This window comes from Fopius arisanus, unplaced genomic scaffold, assembly GCF_000806365.1.
Source record: "Fopius arisanus strain USDA-PBARC FA_bdor unplaced genomic scaffold, ASM80636v1 scaffold00094, whole genome shotgun sequence".
Lineage (NCBI taxonomy): Eukaryota > Metazoa > Arthropoda > Insecta > Hymenoptera > Braconidae > Fopius > Fopius arisanus.
Window position 1 is genome coordinate 54341 of NW_011887833.1, and position 17748 is coordinate 72088.

The following is a 17748-nucleotide window of genomic DNA, read 5'->3' on the forward strand; positions in this document are numbered from 1 at the left end:
TCGGTTTGAGCAGTGAACATTGATCGCGTGTCTTGTTACCTCGGGCCAGTGGTCCACGTAAGTTTTTCCACATCGAAATTGTTGGGGTGATAATCGATACGACCCAGATACTTCCGCAACTCACGGAAATTTCGTCTGACAGTGGATGACAGTTGATAACAGTTGATAACAGTCGCTAATTGATGAGCCAAAGTTTACGTCACAAGAAAGTACAATATTTATTGTTAACTCTTGTTACGTTTGAATCTATGTGGACACAATTGCTGATGATACGTGAGGGTCAGCTGGATAGGAAGTCAAGGCATTAAATTTAGTATATCCGCTGGGGCGATTTTTCAACGACTCGCGATTGAATGAGAAGTGCATCAGTGCAACGTCTCGCAATTCGAGGAGAAAGTTCACATATTGGGATTTTGATATGGCTCAGGTAGGAATTTTATTTTATTTCGTCCAAATCTGTAGTGAAGTGGTAATAAATGAAGAAAGTGCATTTTTTTCAACGCCCGGTTTAACTCCCGGGAGAAGTGAACGAATTTAACATTTACTAGCATAATAAAGCTTTTGATTTTTTTTGGATTCCGGATTATTGTCCATTAATTTCCAGCAGAGTCTAGTCGCCATGAAAAATTAAATAACGGAACTCATATTAAATTTAATACGAATTTGCACACAGTCGAGGTACGAGTGGGTGGAAAAACGTCAGATTTTCCAACTCATTGCCGTTGAAGTGATTGTCATGGTACTCATGGGATTATTCCTGAGCTACGGACCCGATGCCAGTGGGATTTCCCCTCCACCGAAGCAGAGTCCATTGGTCCAGGGCAAAACATCGAGATCTTATGTTTATCCGAGTATGTAAAGCACATGGAGATGCCCCCCTTTTTTTTCTCTTCAATTTCTTTGCACAATTCTCGTGGTGTCGGTTCTTCGATTGCGATAAGATCATGAAAATGTGACATTTCAGCTCAGAAATAGATGAGGTCGCAGTCGCAAAACTCCCGTTGACGTATCGATACAAATTTGCACGGAATTTCGGAAATCTTTCTCGAGATATTAGAAATTTTTTTAGGAGAATCGCTCTTCTTTTTTTTTAATTGCATTGCAATTGCTTTGCTAATTAGGATGACAACGGGTCGTGCTCATGGTACAGCTCTCTGTTTTCTCCAGGCATTTTTAGTCTGCGCCTTTTTAGCTGTTTTTGAATATGGCACTGAGCCCAAGGCAATTAGTTATAAACACAGTTTTTCTGCTTATTCAAACGGAAAAGCTACAGCAGCCGATTCGTACATGCGTAAGTTTTCACCAATTTTCCCTTTTTCTCTCTCACCAACTCTTCTCCTTTTTTTTTCTCTTTCCATTTTAACAACCCTTTTTTCTAAGGGAAATTAGAGATTCGTGCTGTTGGCTGTTTGCATTCTCGAATGGAGATCTTAATCTTCAGGGCTCTGCATCTCGCTGTATTTATTATTCAAGTATTTTTAAGTGTTCGTTAAAAGTTGGGAATGACAAAAATTTTCACTCCGTTTAATCGCTAAACTTTCGGCTTTTCTGAAGTGATCGATTCTTGAGTGGATCTTATTTTTATTCAAGTACACTTACGTCGTACGGAGAAAAACTTTGCAAATAAAAAACTCGAGGAGTTCTGAAAAAATTACTGTTCTTTGGTAGGAAATCCCATTAAAGTTTTTATTATTCCACTCATACATTCGATTCTAATAAATCCTTCCATTTATCCTGCCAATTGATTTTACAAAAAAAAAAATACTAAACCATAATTCAATGGTAAATAACAGCAAAAGAATAATTCTCGCTGTAGCAACTTTCGACCAGATTGTCCCTCGACAAATAGAAAAGTCAGTAGAATAGTCAGATAAATCCACTTCAACTCCATCATAATTCCCAATTAATCATTAAATTTTGACAGGGAGATTGACAGCTATGCATATACCTTAATAATTCGCACCTGTTATTTAATATATCAATGAGAATGATAACGAACCAGCGAGAACTCGCGCGATTCAATCTCCACCCTATTTTCATCAATTATTCAATAATGATTATCCGATTGAAGTGTATCAGGATGTTCACGTGATGATATGGATTGGATTTGGATTCCTCATGACATTTCCCAAAAGATACGGCCAGAGTGCACTCGGATTAACATTTCTTGTCGGTGCTATTTTAATTCAAGTGGCAATTATCTGCGAGGGAGTTATAAATATCACGAAAAGTGGTAAAGCGCCTTTATCATTGATGAGGTAATATATAATATAATCATTATTATTATTGTTTTTATTTGCAGAAGTACTCGGGAAATTTGATTATTTAAATTTTTTACGAATGCAATTGCAAAATTTATAATTACCTGAAGATATGAATTCTATTTGCAGCTTATTAAATGCAGATGTAGCAGTGGCTGCACCACTTATTTCAATGGGTGCTCTGTTGGGTAAAACAACTTACATGCAATTGATTTTCATGGGAATAATAGAGCTTGTCGTATTCACCCTCAACAAGTACCTCGGGGAGGAGTACTTGATGGTTAACATCAGTGTTACCACAACTTATGGAAACCCTTTCAATTTTTATTATTTATTATTCTTTCCAGGCTGCTGACGCTGGGGGGAGTATGTTTGTTCATGTTTTCGGAGCTTATTTCGGTCTCGCTGTGAGTTTTGCATTTGGAATTAAAAGAAGACCTAAGGAACATCATCTGGAGGGCTCCTCCTACCATTCTGATATATTCGCTATGATCGGTAATTTTTTTTTTTAAACAGACACCACAAGAAAATTTTCTCCAAAAAAAATTATCCCCAAAAAGAATTGAATTATTCAATTCAATTAAAAAATAATTAATTCAAGCGTCACTCCTTCTCAAATCTCATTTAATTTCGTAATAAAAAAAAAAGAGATGAATCTCAGTGGAAATTATTATTAATTATCCATTTAGCTCTGAAGTTTTTACTGAAATATGTCGAGCGGTCTGCAATTAATCTTTAAAATAAATGATAAATGATGAATAATGGAACAGTAGCATTAATTTTCAAGTTGCCGTACATCACCACCAATTGAATTGATAATTGACATTTCTACTTGAAAGTCTCTTCTGTCTCCTCAATTCGATGAGTGAATAATTTATTTATAATATCTGGAGCTTCTATTCCATTATCAATGCTCAGGAGAATATGTAATTCGTTGGAGCACAAAAGCAATCTCGTCTGTCATTCATAATTTCATGGAGAATCGAAAAAATATAATTTTCTTTTTCTCTAAATAATTGTGGAGATCACTCCACTCATAATTAATAAACGTAAATAAATTATCTTGATGTGATATACATATCGTGACGCGAAATTAATCCAAAAATTCATAGAAATGTTCTGCGAAATGTTCATGGATGAAACGGGAATATTATGCAATTGAGAAATATATTCATTAATATGGAAAGTGCTTTTAAATTTTAATTATTTAATACTCTGTAAATGGAATAGTAAGTCATTTAATTTTGAAGAGTACAGAACAATTTATTGTTAATGGTTTTTCACTTGAGAAAATAAAGTTTTAACTGAATTAATTCATGGAAATTTATGAGAACATGTATTCACCGAGAGAACGAAAGAAACTCATTTCAACTTCAATTTATTATGCATCGATTCTCCACTGGAAGTGAAATCTCCAATTGTCCATTTAATTATTAAAATTACAATCTGCATAAAAAAGAAATATCGTCTGCATCTCATCGATTAGGATTTTTCAAGCTGTCATTATCAATTCTTCTGAATTTTTTTTAACAAGTTGGTGTACTTCATGCCTGGAGTTGTGAGGAGTTACTCTGCCAAAGTTTTTTCAACGTCAGATGGTGGCGGAGTTGTTTCCACCATTTTTTTCTTCATCAACTTTTCAATAAAAAAACCATTTTGATGACAAAAGAAAAAAATTGAAATTGCTGGACCCGTTGAAATTGAGAAGAGCCACGGGATTTTGTGGGAGGAATTCCACGGGCGACTGATTAAATCACCGATTCAATCGAGTACCAATGCCCTAATTACATCCATTAATGGCACTCGTTTCAGGCACTGTATTCCTGTGGCTGTTCTGGCCGTCGTTCAACGCAGCAGCTCTTCAGGGAAATGATCAGCAACGGGCGATAATCAATACTTTATTAGCAATTGCCGCGAGTTGTGTCGTGTCATTTGCTGTGTCCGCACTAGTATCAGAAGAGAGTAAATTTAATATGGTCCACGTTCAGAATTCAACACTCGCTGGTGGAGTTGCCATAGGAACAGCTTCGAGTGAGGAATTCATTTTTTTCCAGAAAAATAATTTCAACTTTTGAATTCAAATCAGTGAATTTTCTGTCATTCCGCGATTTCATTCACTAAATTAATTAGGGGTGGAGATGATCAAATTGAAAAATTTTTCCTCATTTTTTCATCGTCAGGGGAAGGGAAATCCATTTTACCTCACCTCTAATTTTATCATTTTCAACATAATTATCTATCTCATTGACAATCAGATCAATGAGATCGAATCAGCGATCAATTTCTAATTCTCGAGTTTGCATTTTTTTAGATATGATGTGCGAACCTATTGGGGCCCTTTTAATTGGGTCCTCTGCTGGGGCCATAAGTGTTCTCGGATACAAGTATCTTACGGTAAAGTATATACTTTAAATATTCTTTGGATATACTCGGGAATATCTAAGAAATCAGGGGAATCGAATTGTTTTTTGGGATAATTGATGCGAGAATTCGCGAAAAATTCTTTTTTTCCTTTGACAATCGGTTATAAAATCTCTAGAACTGCTTCTCCGAACGGAATTCTAAATTTTAATCGGATTGCTCACTCGATTTGAGATGGTACCCACAAAGTGCTGTTCAGAGTTGACCTCTTTGGATTCATCTCTTCCAAAAACGGAAGAGAAGAGCTCGTACGTGACTCCATTGTTTTGAGCACCAAAAAAGTTATCTCATAACTCCGCGAGACCTTTCCTTTATTAAATTACCCAACTGTGTACACGTGCACCATCCGAGAGATAACAGATGTTTCAATTATCTCATTCCGTTGTATTTATGAATTTCCGCGAAAATCCCTCAAAATTTCTTATGAAGACAATGAATTCGCGAATTTCCTCCTCCATTTCCCCATCCATTTCCCTAATCCCCAGATTACCCAGACTCCCTGCCTACCTAAAAAAACTTCAATGAAACATCAATTAAATTCCAACCGAATGCCCGAATAAAATCCAGAAAGATATAAAGATTCCTCAGTCAAAGTGAAGTGGAATGAAATTTGCAATTGCATGCCTTTCCCTCCAACAAAGTGCAATGAGAATTCGATTTATCAAATTTTCTCGACGAGTAGAATCCATTTCCAGAATAATAGGAATTAATTCCACAGCCGATGATTCAGAATCGATTGAGAATCCACGACACCTGTGGAGTGCACAATTTGCACGGAATGCCAGGAGTTCTCGCTGGTGTTTTTGGTGCCCTAATGGCCGGAATGGCGACAGAGGTATCTTACAAAGAGTCACTCTATCAAGTATTTCCAGCCAGAGCACCAAGTACTGGTGATGAATCCGCCGAATTGCGGGTTTACTCTGGCATCCATGCAGGTCATGACAGAACAGCTGGCCAACAGGCTGGCTATCAATTACTAGCACTCGGCATTACTCTCGGTAATGCAATTGTATCTGGAGTTATCACTGGTAATTACTATCAAATACTTTGAATTTGCTCTGCAAAGTGGTAAGCTAGCATGAATCATTTTTTTTTTCGACCACGAAAAATCGTAGATACCGAAAAAAAAAAAAAAAAATGTTTCACGGCGAATTTGCATTGAGTTATTCACGGGCAATAGTTGTAGAATTATTGCATATGTTGCATTGTAATTACACCAATTTTTATAAGATAAATAGGGAAGTTAATGATTTAGGAATGATTCTGCGGACGGATATTTGTGGCACTGTGCCGGAAGCAAGTAAATTCGATGATGCACTTCATTTTGAACTGGAGGACGATGTGGAACAGGATTTGCCGATGAAAATACCGGAGGGAAATTCCAGCCGAATCGTCGAGCAAATATCCATGAGTCATATTTAATTAGAGGGGAACCGCAAACCAGCGGAAAATTGTAAACAGAGGATTACGCTGGATGTAATAATAAAGAGAAATATTCAATATTCGTAAGTTTATTAAGGATTTCCGCAATTAACCATTCGCCTCAGTTCCTATGCAATCAATTAGTGATATTAATTATCAATAAACAAACGCTGAGGATTTTTCCGCGTCAATTAATCATTTTCACTGATTTTTTACGATTTTTTACGATTCTCACTCGTCGGATTTCGAATGGCTGAATTAAGCTGATGAGGCATGTGCATTTACGATTTTAATTATTTTTGGTGATTCGATGGGTGGAAATGTTCAGTCGAAATATTTTATTTCATGAGTAATTGATTTGGGTTTGAATTACATTTATTCATTCGGTCGGAAGAAATCACGTCTGTCTGTAATCGCAATATTACGAAATTTTCAGTGTGAGTCGATGCGAGAGAAAAGAGAATATTTTAACAGAATTTTCATACGGAGAATTTTTTTTTTCTCTCATACGTGATATTCAATCCGAAAGAGATGCTCTCTAATGAGGAAGCTCATGGATATTTAATTACTGATTTACGTCTTGACATGATTGATTGAGGGGGGTTTAATTATTCAATGAAATAGAATCCACAAGTCAGCAATTGTGGATTTAATTTCTAGTATTGAAATGGAGTGGAAAATATGTAATTGAGCACGATTTATCAATTAAATATATCATGGCTCGGTGGTTTCACTTGTGATTCAATGCTGAATATGAAATTGAGGGAAAGAGAATTTATTTTCGCAATGCTTTTTGAAGGAAATATTGCATCAACCGTTCGATTATATTTAATTGGGATGAATTGGGATTGAATTGCGGTCAGCTGGAATTTTTAAAACAGTCGAATTTATTGGTAACAGCATTATTAATTTTATATAAATATACAAATGGCATTCAATAATCGTCATGATATATTGATGCACTATTTCGTGATGTAGGACGAGAAAATTTTGTATTCAAAAAATTTTTATTCTTCAGCAAGAAAAATACTCTTTGAATGTAAAATCTTCCTTTTTACCATCAAAATTTATTTATCTCTGTACGCAATATAAATTCGTATATTTCACTTCATGAGGGCGTGGACAACAGCCTTGGCATTGAGGGTCTTGAGATCAGTGTAAGTCTGACCAGTGCCAACGAAAACAATCGGCTGACCTGTGATGTAAGTCATGGAAATGGCAGCGCCGACCTGAAATCATAATTTTTAAACGAAACGAAATATTAAATGAAATAATTTTTCACTTCACCATTAAAATCTTTTTTATATATTTATATATAAGAAAATAAAATGAAACAATAAATCAATTGCCATCAACCACAAGAGTGGAGGAATAAAAAAAAGAGGAGTCTGCAGCGGAATTACCTTATCATCGATAGTATCAAATTTAGTGAGAACGATTCCATCGATAGTACGAGGAGTGGCGGAATTGCTGAAGTCCTCGAGTGCACGATTGAACTTAACGAGCTGATCAACAGCTTCGTTACCTACGAGTGCTTCTCCAACGAATAGAACGAGATCCGGCTGATTAACTTTTATCAATTTCGCTAGGGCACGCATCAGTGGTTCATTGTCCTGCATTCTTCCAGCTGTATCGATCAATACAATGTCTATTCTCGATTCCTTGGCGAAGCGAATCGCCTCCATAGCTATTCCAGCTGCATCCTTTCCATAGCCCTTCTCGAATAATTGTACCATCGTGGAATTTCCATGCTTTTCAGCTGGATGAAGTGCATTCAAGTGACGGGTGTGGGTACGCAACTGCTCTACTGCTCCAGCACTGGAATATAAATTATGTTGGCAAAAAAAAAAAAAAAAAACCAATCCATATGCATCAGAGACCCGTCAGCAAAATAAAAGGATAATAATTCAAATAAACTTTACTGTTCATCTTTTAACACACTTTGGATAGAATTTTTATTTCCAGTTTCGATTTTGAAATTATTCATTGGAAAATTCTGGACTCACCGAAAAGTATCGCAAGCTGCAATGAGCACCCGAAAATTATTCTCAATTAGCCAGAAGCATATTTTCGCAAGATTGGTGGACTTTCCCACGCCATTGACGCCACAAAAAGACATGACATAAGGCCTCCCCTCCTTTTTGGCCTCGTATGCATCACGCAGGATATCAACTCTTCGTTTGGGGGAGAGAATTTGAACGAGGGAGTCAGTGAGAGTTGTCTTCACAGTGCTGGCGATGCTCTCGAAGGTCCCCAGGACTTTGCCCTCGAGTTTGGCTCGCAGGGAATTGCAAAGACTCACAGAAATATCTGATGCAACGTTCTTGGCGATCAGGTGGTCCTTCATTTTCTCAAGGACAGGATCGAGATCGGTGGAGGTGAGCTGTTTATTGCTGACGAGACCCTTCAGGACTGAGAACATCCCACCACCGGATTTTTTTTCAGGCTTTGTCTGGGTTACAACTTCAATCTCCTCCTCGTCGGAGTCAGATTCAACTTCCAAGTCACGAATGCCTCCTCTCATCTGACCTATCAGCGCAGTATTCGCTTGAATCCTCTCGCCCTCTTCTGCTGGTTTGTCTCGGGTACGTTCTAGGTTTGCCAGATCTTTGTTTGTACCTCCCAATTCCCAAACCCGGGGCTTTTTTCCTGCCTTTTCCGTCTTCGGACTCTTTTGCTTGTCAATTTTTTTCTTGGTTATACGCTGGCTCAACTTCTTCAAATTCAATTCCAATGAATTTTCACCGGAGTCTATATCATCTTCATTTGTAATATTCACTTGATCGTTTCCATTCTCTTGTACGTGCGTTCCATTTTCGTCAAGGGTAACAGCTGCTTTTTTCTTACTCTTTCCGGATTTTTTGTCATCCTTGTCGTCCTTTCTCTCTATCATACTGGCAACAGTCTTTTTGGATTTAGCGCTCTCATCGAACGTTCGCATTTGCTTGGGCATTTTTGCCTGCTGTTTTCCCCATTGCTCAGCAGACATGAGAATATTCTGGTAATCGCCCACGAATTTTCCATAATCGAAGAACCACTGGGACTTCTCCAGCTGATTCTTAAATTTATCCCGAAACTCCAGGTGAATATCATTCAGAAATTTATCCACGTACGAGAGCTGCAGAATCTTCTGGTATGCCACCACGAACACCAGCTCGAATTCATTGTCAAGTTTGTACTGAAGGCGCAAAGAGTCATGCTCGTATGCTGAAACACCTGTTCTCTCCTGGAAATTATAAATAAAATATATAAATATAATACGCATTTCAATGAAAAATATAAAATATAATGACAGAATGTGCACATATGTTAGTCCTTCATATAATTACTAGAAGGACGAGGAGAATGATGTGGCGAATTCACAGTCAGAAATAAATTAAACTCCGGAATTCGTGAGTGCTAATTCACAATGACAATGTGCAAATTAAAAAAAAAACTCACCTGTAATATCACACTCCTAATGAGTGCATTAACACTCGGTTTAAATAATTGTGATGTACTCTGGAAACACCAGAGTACAATTCCACCTTTACTAAATATCGTGAACAAGTCCAACATTTTTTAAATGAAAAAATCAAATTTTCACGATATTATTTACGTCTCTTTTTATAACTGTTTATTATGATTCAGTCAGGAGGATAACCTACAGCTGTTTTTGAGGTATCATTTATGTACACGTCAGATTACCGGAAGTTCCACACAAGTTGGCGACGTCTTTTAGCGGGAATTTTAAATGTTGAGGTGATGATGATGAAAATTCAAATAGCGAGGTACAAGGAATTGATTGCAGTGACTTTGAATAATAATGTTTTTTTTATTTATTCCAAGATTAATTGATAAATATAATGGTACAATGAAAATAATTCCAAATTGTCATTTCGCAATAAACAATATGCCCACCGCTTCTCCATCCTCTCAAACTCTGGATTTCAAGAGAAATTCCGATTGCTGAAATAATTATTAAAAAAAAAAAAAAATACTCAATAGTGCCAATAAGACATTTTTAATTATTTTAAAAATAGCGTATAATGCATACTTCTTCATGATTTTTCAATATTCACTTTTGATTTCTTTTTAATCATTAGACATTTTTTACTTTCGATGTTCTACAATATGTCTTATTTTATACAATTAAACAAAATATATCCGATTACGAATATGAAATTAATTAAAGCTAATGAGGGACGATAATTCAGCAGTACGAAGAAGTAGCAGTGCAAAATTCAAGTAATTTTCAATGAATACCTGAAATGCATACGATGTGGTGAATTGAACTAATCGAAAAAAAGAACTGGTGAATTGCTTCATTTTTTTTTTTTAAATATGAAATTATTGTAGAACAACTATCTAGCTGTCTCCAGCGTTGGGTATTTATAGAAAATAAAATAAATTACATTTTTTATATTGACTTACAGACTAGATAAAGCCACTCAACGTAGAATGGAGGGTACATCTTCGTAATTTTTTATCATTAAATAGCGAAGTGGTAAAGCATAACTTCAAGACCATTATTAGTCGTTAATTTATCGTAGAAATAAGAAATTTCGAACGAAAATCTGGCATTTTTACCATTTTACAATATTTTACTAAAAAATTATTCAGTAAATTGAAAAATTCACACAAACATTCATTTATTTTAATTAATCAGAATATTGAAGGCCATTTTAGCTGCTCGAATGGTTTAATTCAACGGCTACGACTTAAAAAATTCTTTATTCCATAACATTTTACCACTTCCCTACTGAATCCCTTTTCTGAGTCTTGATTATTCCCAATCAAAAGTCCTCAAGAATAATCACATTGAAGTGAATCATCGATTAATAAAACAGGAAAAAAAAATTATCGACACCAAGTCTTACTCGAACCATTCAATACTTTTCGTAAGTAGTAATATCCCAACTCAATTGAAAAATGAGTTAATTGCCCTCGATTTTCATAAAGTCATAAACGCACTGCATCCTGCCGATAGCCTCAGGAATACGCATGAATAATTGAGGGCAAGATGAAATTGCCCAGTGAATCAATCTCTGGAGTGTCATTTAGTCGCGTGAGGAGCCAATAATAGCGAGAATATACATGAAAATATTGATAACATCGAGGTAAAGATTGAGAGCTGCAAAAATGTACTCTTCAGGCGACACTGAGTACTTGTGCTTGCCTCCAAGCATCATCTGGGTGTCGTAGATCAAGTAGAAGGAGAAGAGAAGTGCTCCTAGACTCGCGTAAACAAGATGAACAACTTTATTTCCCGGGATGAATATGAAGATTATGCCGAAGAGCATGAGAACGACCATTGCGATGAAGAGGACGGTGTGGCACCCGGTAAAGTCGTATTTGGTTTGGAACGCGAATAGAGTCAGAGCTAGACAAATAGCTGCTGTTATTCCGGCTGCCATCAGCACAGCTTCAGCATCGTAGGTGGAGGAGGCAGTGGCCAGGAGAATTGCCTCAGCAATAGTGAATATGAATAAAAATACAAAATTCATAGGTGCTTTGCGTCTGACGTTGGTGCAGCATGCCATGCAGATTATGAGGACAATCGTTACGACGAAAGCAACCCAGAACAACCAGGTATGGCTGTGGACGTAACGTCTGGTTGGTGCATGGTACATGAACCATGCGATCATCGCAACTGTTATCGACAATTGAACCATGAGGATGGAATAGACTTTCCTGATGAATCCATTTCTAATGCTCTTCTCCGAAAAATCGAAGCCCTTTATCTCGTCGTGCATTGGGTCTTCGGCGTAAGCACTGCTGCCGTACATTCCTGCGCCTGGTGGTGGCCCCCCGAAAGGAGCTGCTGTCGGTGGTGGCGGTGGACCTTGACCGTAACCTCCGGGAGGAACAAATCCAGGAGCTAAAATTCCGTATTTCGTTATTCATTATCGGAATCCCTTTTAAATTATTCAAAAATAACAAAAAAAATATTTCGTTTTTTGAAAATATCCCGTAATAAATCCAGGAGCTCATTAGCAAAAAATTTCATTATTAGTCCATGCGAGAGATGAAGAGAATGAAAATTTTTTGAATGTTTTTATATGAAATAATGATGATACCTGGGGGGGCGCCGTATCCAGTGGGATATCCCTGATTAAATTCAGCTCCTGGTGGTGGATAGCCCGGTTGAGGGGGATATGGATACCCTGAACGCAAAAACAGAAAAATTTCAAAGGGTTACACATCAGATAAAAGCAATTCCAAGATAAGATAACGAGTGAATGATATCATTGTTAATCACTCCACTGTGACGTGTCACCAACGTGTTATCGGTATTTCTGCGGATGATTCATCGAACTCGTGAAGCGAAATTCAAGCTGATTATTCAAATTATATCAAAATAAAGTGCCTAGCTCTAACTGCATCGAGGTGCATCAGGGGGTCATGAGGAAATCAGCCCTGTGACTCGATTAAAAATAGAGAAATAAATACAAATGAATGTTTACCAAATATTTTCTCAATGGAATTCAGTGAAACTGTGTATTTATAATTAAATAACACTTGTGTATGATTTTTTGGTTTGTCTAATGACATTTAAACAAAAATTAAAACCTTGTTGGCCTGGGTATCCTGGATTTGGTGGCTGCTGCCAGTTGGACATCTTTCTGATTTATACTGAAAAATAATGCCTCCTGTTATCACGCTTATCTCACTCCCAAAAAAATATATGAGTATCAAGATAATTGTAAACGGTTGGCAACGTCAAATTTAGCTGAATATTTTTATAGCTCTCTGTAACTCAATAAAAATTATAATTTCGCAACAAATATTTCATAAGATAATGATAGCATCTCCTGTTATCGAGGAACGGTCCATTAATAACTCATGACTGGTCATTCTTTTAATGCTTAGAACGCAAACATTTGCAGAAGCCGCACATGCGCTTCAGAATGAACTTGTTATCCCGATTATATGCACTCTTTGCTAATTGGGGATTTATTTTCATGATAGTCCTGGTGACACGTGTTGGCTGTGTGAAAAAAAAATCCAGGAGTATGATTTTACATTTTACATCGAGTCAACAGCACAATTTTTTAGGGGAAAATATAAATATAAAATTCCATAATTAAATAATCCGGTGGGAAGAACATTTATTATATAAGGTTTTTAGAATATCTGCTTTTTGAGAATATCTGGTTAATTGCAGAGAATAATTATCTTGAGGCTGAATATTTGCTGAGAATATTTCTGAGATAAATAAACATTGGAGGATGAATTTATCAACCCGTAGTAGAATCATCAATGCACTTCCTTCATTACTTATCTCTCATTACATTACAATGTCAAAATAACGACAAAAACCTCCGTTTTTTTTTTAAATATTCCATAAAAAAAGGAGAGGAGAATTCAATAATGGAATTCAAGGATTTAATTGGAATTTTGATGATTAATGATTATTGTTACGGTATTTATTATTCAGACAAGTGCCGGCCCTGGAGATCATTTGATCAGCCGGTAGCCATGATAAAATGGCGTCCTTGATTACAATTACGAAATAATTGCACCGCGGTATAATTTTATGATATTTATCCATCAGTTATTGTTACGTGCGAATGTAATGCGTCATCAAGTACATTCTGGAAGTAAGGGGGAATCGATGCGATGAGTGAAGGTGGACTTACCTTTTTTCTTTCACCCCTTTCAAGAAATTCCGTGGAATGTCAACTCCTTGTGAATAAATTTCAGCGAATGAACACCTGAATAGCCCGGATTTTACTTAATTACTATTTGTTTTCTTACGTCGGGCTAATGTACAACTGTACAAAATTCACGGGTTTCCCTGGAAATTTATGTCGCGGAACTGAAGATTATTTAGATGACATATCACAGAAAGGATGGGAGTCCCTAGCGCTGTCATCTCCTTCTGAATCCTCAATCAATTGGTAATTATCTTATTTAATTTGAATTATTCTAATGAATCCTAATAATTCGAATAATTTTAAAGATTGAAATAACAATGCAGACTCCGAGAAAAATAGGAAAATTATACATAATAGGAAAATATGGGAAAATTCCAGTGATCCATTGGTCTGGTGACTGATTTCTAGATGTCACGTTGGGATTTTTCTCAGATCCTTGAGCAGATGATTGTAAATACCAAAGAGGATTGAGTAAAGTAGAGGCTCAGTTCTGAGGGTTTGAGCGCCCTCCCCCTTTTGGGGTGCAGTACTACGATGCTGGTGGGGTCACTCAAACCCCCATAACTGAGCCTCTACTTTAGTCAATCCTCTCTGGTAAATACACTCAAAGTTAAGTTTTTGACAGTAGTGAGATTTCTTGATGAGCCTCTTCCAAGTGGATTATTTTGATTGAGTGAATTGTATCGATACTATAGATACATGAAAATCTATATTTCATTGGGTTTATTGTAGTGTTAAATACCGTCAATCTTGTCGTGACCTTTTCACGCCAGCGCCAGACAGCGTTCAATTCCAGACCTAGAGAATTTGTATGTACCTAGCTGACAAGAATCGTGATGGCGACCAGAGTGGACTGAGATTTCGAAGTTGTGTGCAATAACTGGCATAAGTAAATAAATTCAATCAGTTATTGCGTGCGGGTAGGAGGTGTCATTGATCGCCATTGGTGGGAGTTTTTGGTGGAATTTTTCCTGATTGACAGATTGAATCATCAAGGGCTTTGTTTAGCACAATGGATGATGGTAAAGAGGCCGAACGCCAACCACTTCTCAGGAATGATAGTGTGCCGTACAGTTCCCAGAGCAGTGATGTCCTTGGTAAGTTAAGGATGATTTTCAGGATGTGAAAATTCTGGTGACCCGAGTATTATCATTGATTTTTCGTTCCCGGTGTAGACGGTACACAATCGAATGTCAACACTGTATCGCCAATTGGTCCTGATCAGGTGCCCCCACCTTATCAGTCCTCTAATCAGAGTGGAATGCCGATGGTCACCTGCAGGGTCTGTCAGGCTATGATTGATATTTCTGGGAAAAGGGATCAGCATGTCGTCAAGTGCAGCCAGTGCAATGAAGCCACGGTAGCAAGAATTCATTCTAAAAAAATGAATAATTCCAGTTCTTGGGGATTATATCGAAAACCAAGGGAGATACCGAGAATTTTCCCATGACCTTTTTTGCAGGCGAGACTTAGGCCTCCAGAAAAGTCCTCACAACAATTCCGATATCTCTTCTAGATTCGGAGATATTCCTGAAAAATTCACCTATTTTCTAATCGACTTGTCATTCGTTATTATTTGAAAACAGAATTTTTTGGAGGTTTAATGGTTTAAATGCACAATTCAATGCTATTCAATCGATTTTTCAATTATTCTTGGCCAGCCAATCAGAAATGCTCCACCAGGGAAAAAGTATGTGAGATGCCCCTGCAATTGTCTCTTGATCTGCAAGAGTGTATCACAAAGAATTGCCTGTCCCAGGCCCAACTGCAAACGTATCATAAACCTGGCGCCTAGTCCTGTCACACCACCAGTACTCTCGATGCCAGGAATGTGCAGGGTCTGTTGTGCCCACTGTCATGACACTTTCTTGGTGAGTCCCTCATCACCATCCCCCAACAGCTATTCTTATTATTTCCATCAACATCTTCCAGTTCAATACTCTGAATAACGCACTCGCCCGATGTCCCCATTGCCGCAAAGTCTCTTCCGTAGGCCCGGATTTCGCTAAAGGACGAGGAATAATGTTCATCACCATTGGCCTCATTGCGCTTGTCATCGGAATCGCCGTTACCGTACGTTCTTTTTCAATTATTCCAGATAATTCATCTTACTCTCCAAAAAAATGTATATCTTTCTTCAATTTATATCTTCAGGGGACTGGAGTAATATGGACACTCATTAAAAATCGTTTTACTCCAAAAATTTTAAAAATCCAATTGCCTGTGTTTATTTCAAATTTATTACTTCGATAACCAATTAAAAAATAATTTTTTTTTAATTTCATATTAATAACCCTTTAATTAATCAAAATTGTTGAAAAATTTGAAGGTTGGCACATACTCGCTGGTGGGTACCAATGGTGGCATTTACGTGGCATATGTGGGTAAGTCTGTATCCTGGAGTACATATATTCCCTTTAAAAAAAAAAGCATGTAACATTTTCTGTCAGCTTTTTTCGGCGCATACCTAAGTTATGCATATAAATATATGTATTTTAGCCGAGAAAACACGAAAAATGCGAATATCACCGTCTGGTTTTTCCCAGGGGCCTAGAAAAATTGCGAATCGCTATATATGCTGGTGATAAAAAAAAAATTGGATTAACAATAAATTGTCTTCAACAGGCGCTTTCTTGGTGGCTTTGCTGTGCCTCGGGAGGAGCATCTACTACTGTACACTGAAAATTAGTCTAATAGAGGGTCCATTGTAGGAGTAAACCATACAACCCAGCAATTGCAATAACCCAGAAGATGCAACAGAAAGCGACACGTATACAATTAATTGAGAGAACAGAAATATTAATTTTATCATTGATGTCGTATAACCAATTTTAGAATTATTCTTTCATGAATTCATTATTAAGCGCAGTCTTGGGGGCAAATGCATGGTGAAAGCAATTGTAAATGGAGAGATATATGTCTCGATAAATCGCAATGCCATTTCGTGATAAATCACGAGTGTTTACATGGAGATATAATAGATTTAATCATTAAATTCTTATAATTCTTTCCTACGACAAATTGGCAACTACTGGAGTGGAGGAGTAAAAGCATAAAGACGACAATTGGGGTGATTATGACAAGTCCACAGTGACTGTATATAGAGTTGTGAGTCGAGAGTGCAACTTCCATGAGATTGTGAAAGCTTTTTTTCTTGGTGAAAAAAATAAGGAAATCCATATTTTTTACGTTTACTATTCCTTTATCCTTGCGAATTGTTAATATTCATTGATCCTGTCGTTGCATACGAATGACAGGTTGAATTGTATTTATTCATGTGGCATCTGTTGGTTGTAATATCTTAGAAATCCACGTGAATGTTCGGAAATTTTTTATTTTTTATCATCTCCTCTGTAATTAATGTAATTAACGATTACAGATGTAATTCACATGTCATTACCGAATGGTTAATATTATGGATGAATAAAAATACGTGATTTTATATTAGCATTTTTGAAATTGCATTTCGTTTCCCGGGAGTGCGGATGCGCATGCGCTGATATTTCCATGCCAATAACATCACAAAAAACCGATGCAACAGGTCAAAGAGGATTGATTGAAGTAGAGGCTCAATTCTGGGGGTTTGAGTGACGAATGCTTTTTGTTTTTCATTTGTTTAATTGAAATTTAGCCGACAGTAGCACGTACGGAAGGGGGAAACCACCTCTTGTGGAATTTCAATGGAAAAAATTATTCAATAGGTTGAAGATATACCACTAATGAGTTTAAATTTTTAAATGAGCGCGTTGTCCTAGTGGTAACGTGCTCGACTGGCACGCCGGCGGCCCGGGTTCAATCCCGGCATCATTCATTTTTTTTTTTATTTAAATAATTCCAATTTTTTTTTTTTATTAATGGCAAATCAATCGAAATATTGTTTAAAAACTGAATATTTGATAATCGAGGAGATATGCAATGAAATTGAACAATTTGACATTTTTTTAAATCAAAGTTTTTCAATATATATACTCCTAATGAAATTATTATATTGCAATAGTATGTTA

General features: G+C 36.8%; 4 protein-coding genes across 6 annotated transcripts; 2 read left to right on the forward strand and 2 right to left on the reverse strand.

The window, feature by feature from the left end:
- Positions 1-45: 45 nt before the first annotated feature.
- Positions 46-6166, forward strand: Rh50 (Rhesus blood group-associated glycoprotein Rh50). Of its 3 annotated transcripts, XM_011311852.1 has the most exons (9): positions 46-427; positions 674-851; positions 2072-2258; positions 2391-2541; positions 2609-2756; positions 4074-4292; positions 4573-4655; positions 5401-5710; positions 5938-6166. In XM_011311852.1, exons 1-9 carry the CDS (start codon positions 419-421, stop codon positions 6102-6104), a joined length of 1452 nt encoding a protein of 483 aa, XP_011310154.1. In that variant the 5' UTR covers positions 46-418; the 3' UTR covers positions 6105-6166. The 3 variants fall into 3 exon arrangements, with proteins under 3 accessions (XP_011310154.1, XP_011310156.1, XP_011310155.1); XM_011311854.1 differs by lacking the exon at positions 4074-4292; XM_011311853.1 differs by lacking the exons at positions 46-427; positions 674-851 and adding an exon at positions 865-1291.
- Positions 6167-6973: 807 nt separating this feature from the next.
- SrpRalpha (signal recognition particle receptor alpha) lies at positions 6974-9792 on the reverse strand. Its single transcript, XM_011311856.1, has 4 exons — positions 9546-9792; positions 8111-9330; positions 7508-7922; positions 6974-7333 (listed from the first exon to the last, which is right to left on the reverse strand). Exons 1-4 carry the CDS (start codon positions 9660-9662, stop codon positions 7208-7210), a joined length of 1878 nt encoding a protein of 625 aa, XP_011310158.1. The 5' UTR covers positions 9663-9792; the 3' UTR covers positions 6974-7207.
- A 115-nt stretch (positions 9793-9907) lies between these two features.
- On the reverse strand, positions 9908-13920 carry LOC105270732 (protein lifeguard 1-like). Its single transcript, XM_011311857.1, has 4 exons — positions 13727-13920; positions 12657-12719; positions 12164-12250; positions 9908-11964 (listed from the first exon to the last, which is right to left on the reverse strand). The coding sequence occupies exons 2-4, from the start codon at positions 12703-12705 to the stop codon at positions 11144-11146; spliced, it is 957 nt and encodes a 318-aa protein (XP_011310159.1). The 5' UTR covers positions 12706-12719; positions 13727-13920; the 3' UTR covers positions 9908-11143.
- Positions 13921-14341: 421 nt separating this feature from the next.
- On the forward strand, positions 14342-17191 carry LOC105270733 (type 1 phosphatidylinositol 4,5-bisphosphate 4-phosphatase). Its single transcript, XM_011311858.1, has 6 exons — positions 14342-14841; positions 14920-15104; positions 15406-15615; positions 15677-15817; positions 16074-16128; positions 16370-17191. Exons 1-6 carry the CDS (start codon positions 14757-14759, stop codon positions 16453-16455), a joined length of 762 nt encoding a protein of 253 aa, XP_011310160.1. The 5' UTR covers positions 14342-14756; the 3' UTR covers positions 16456-17191.
- The last annotated feature ends 557 nt before the right edge of the window (positions 17192-17748 follow it).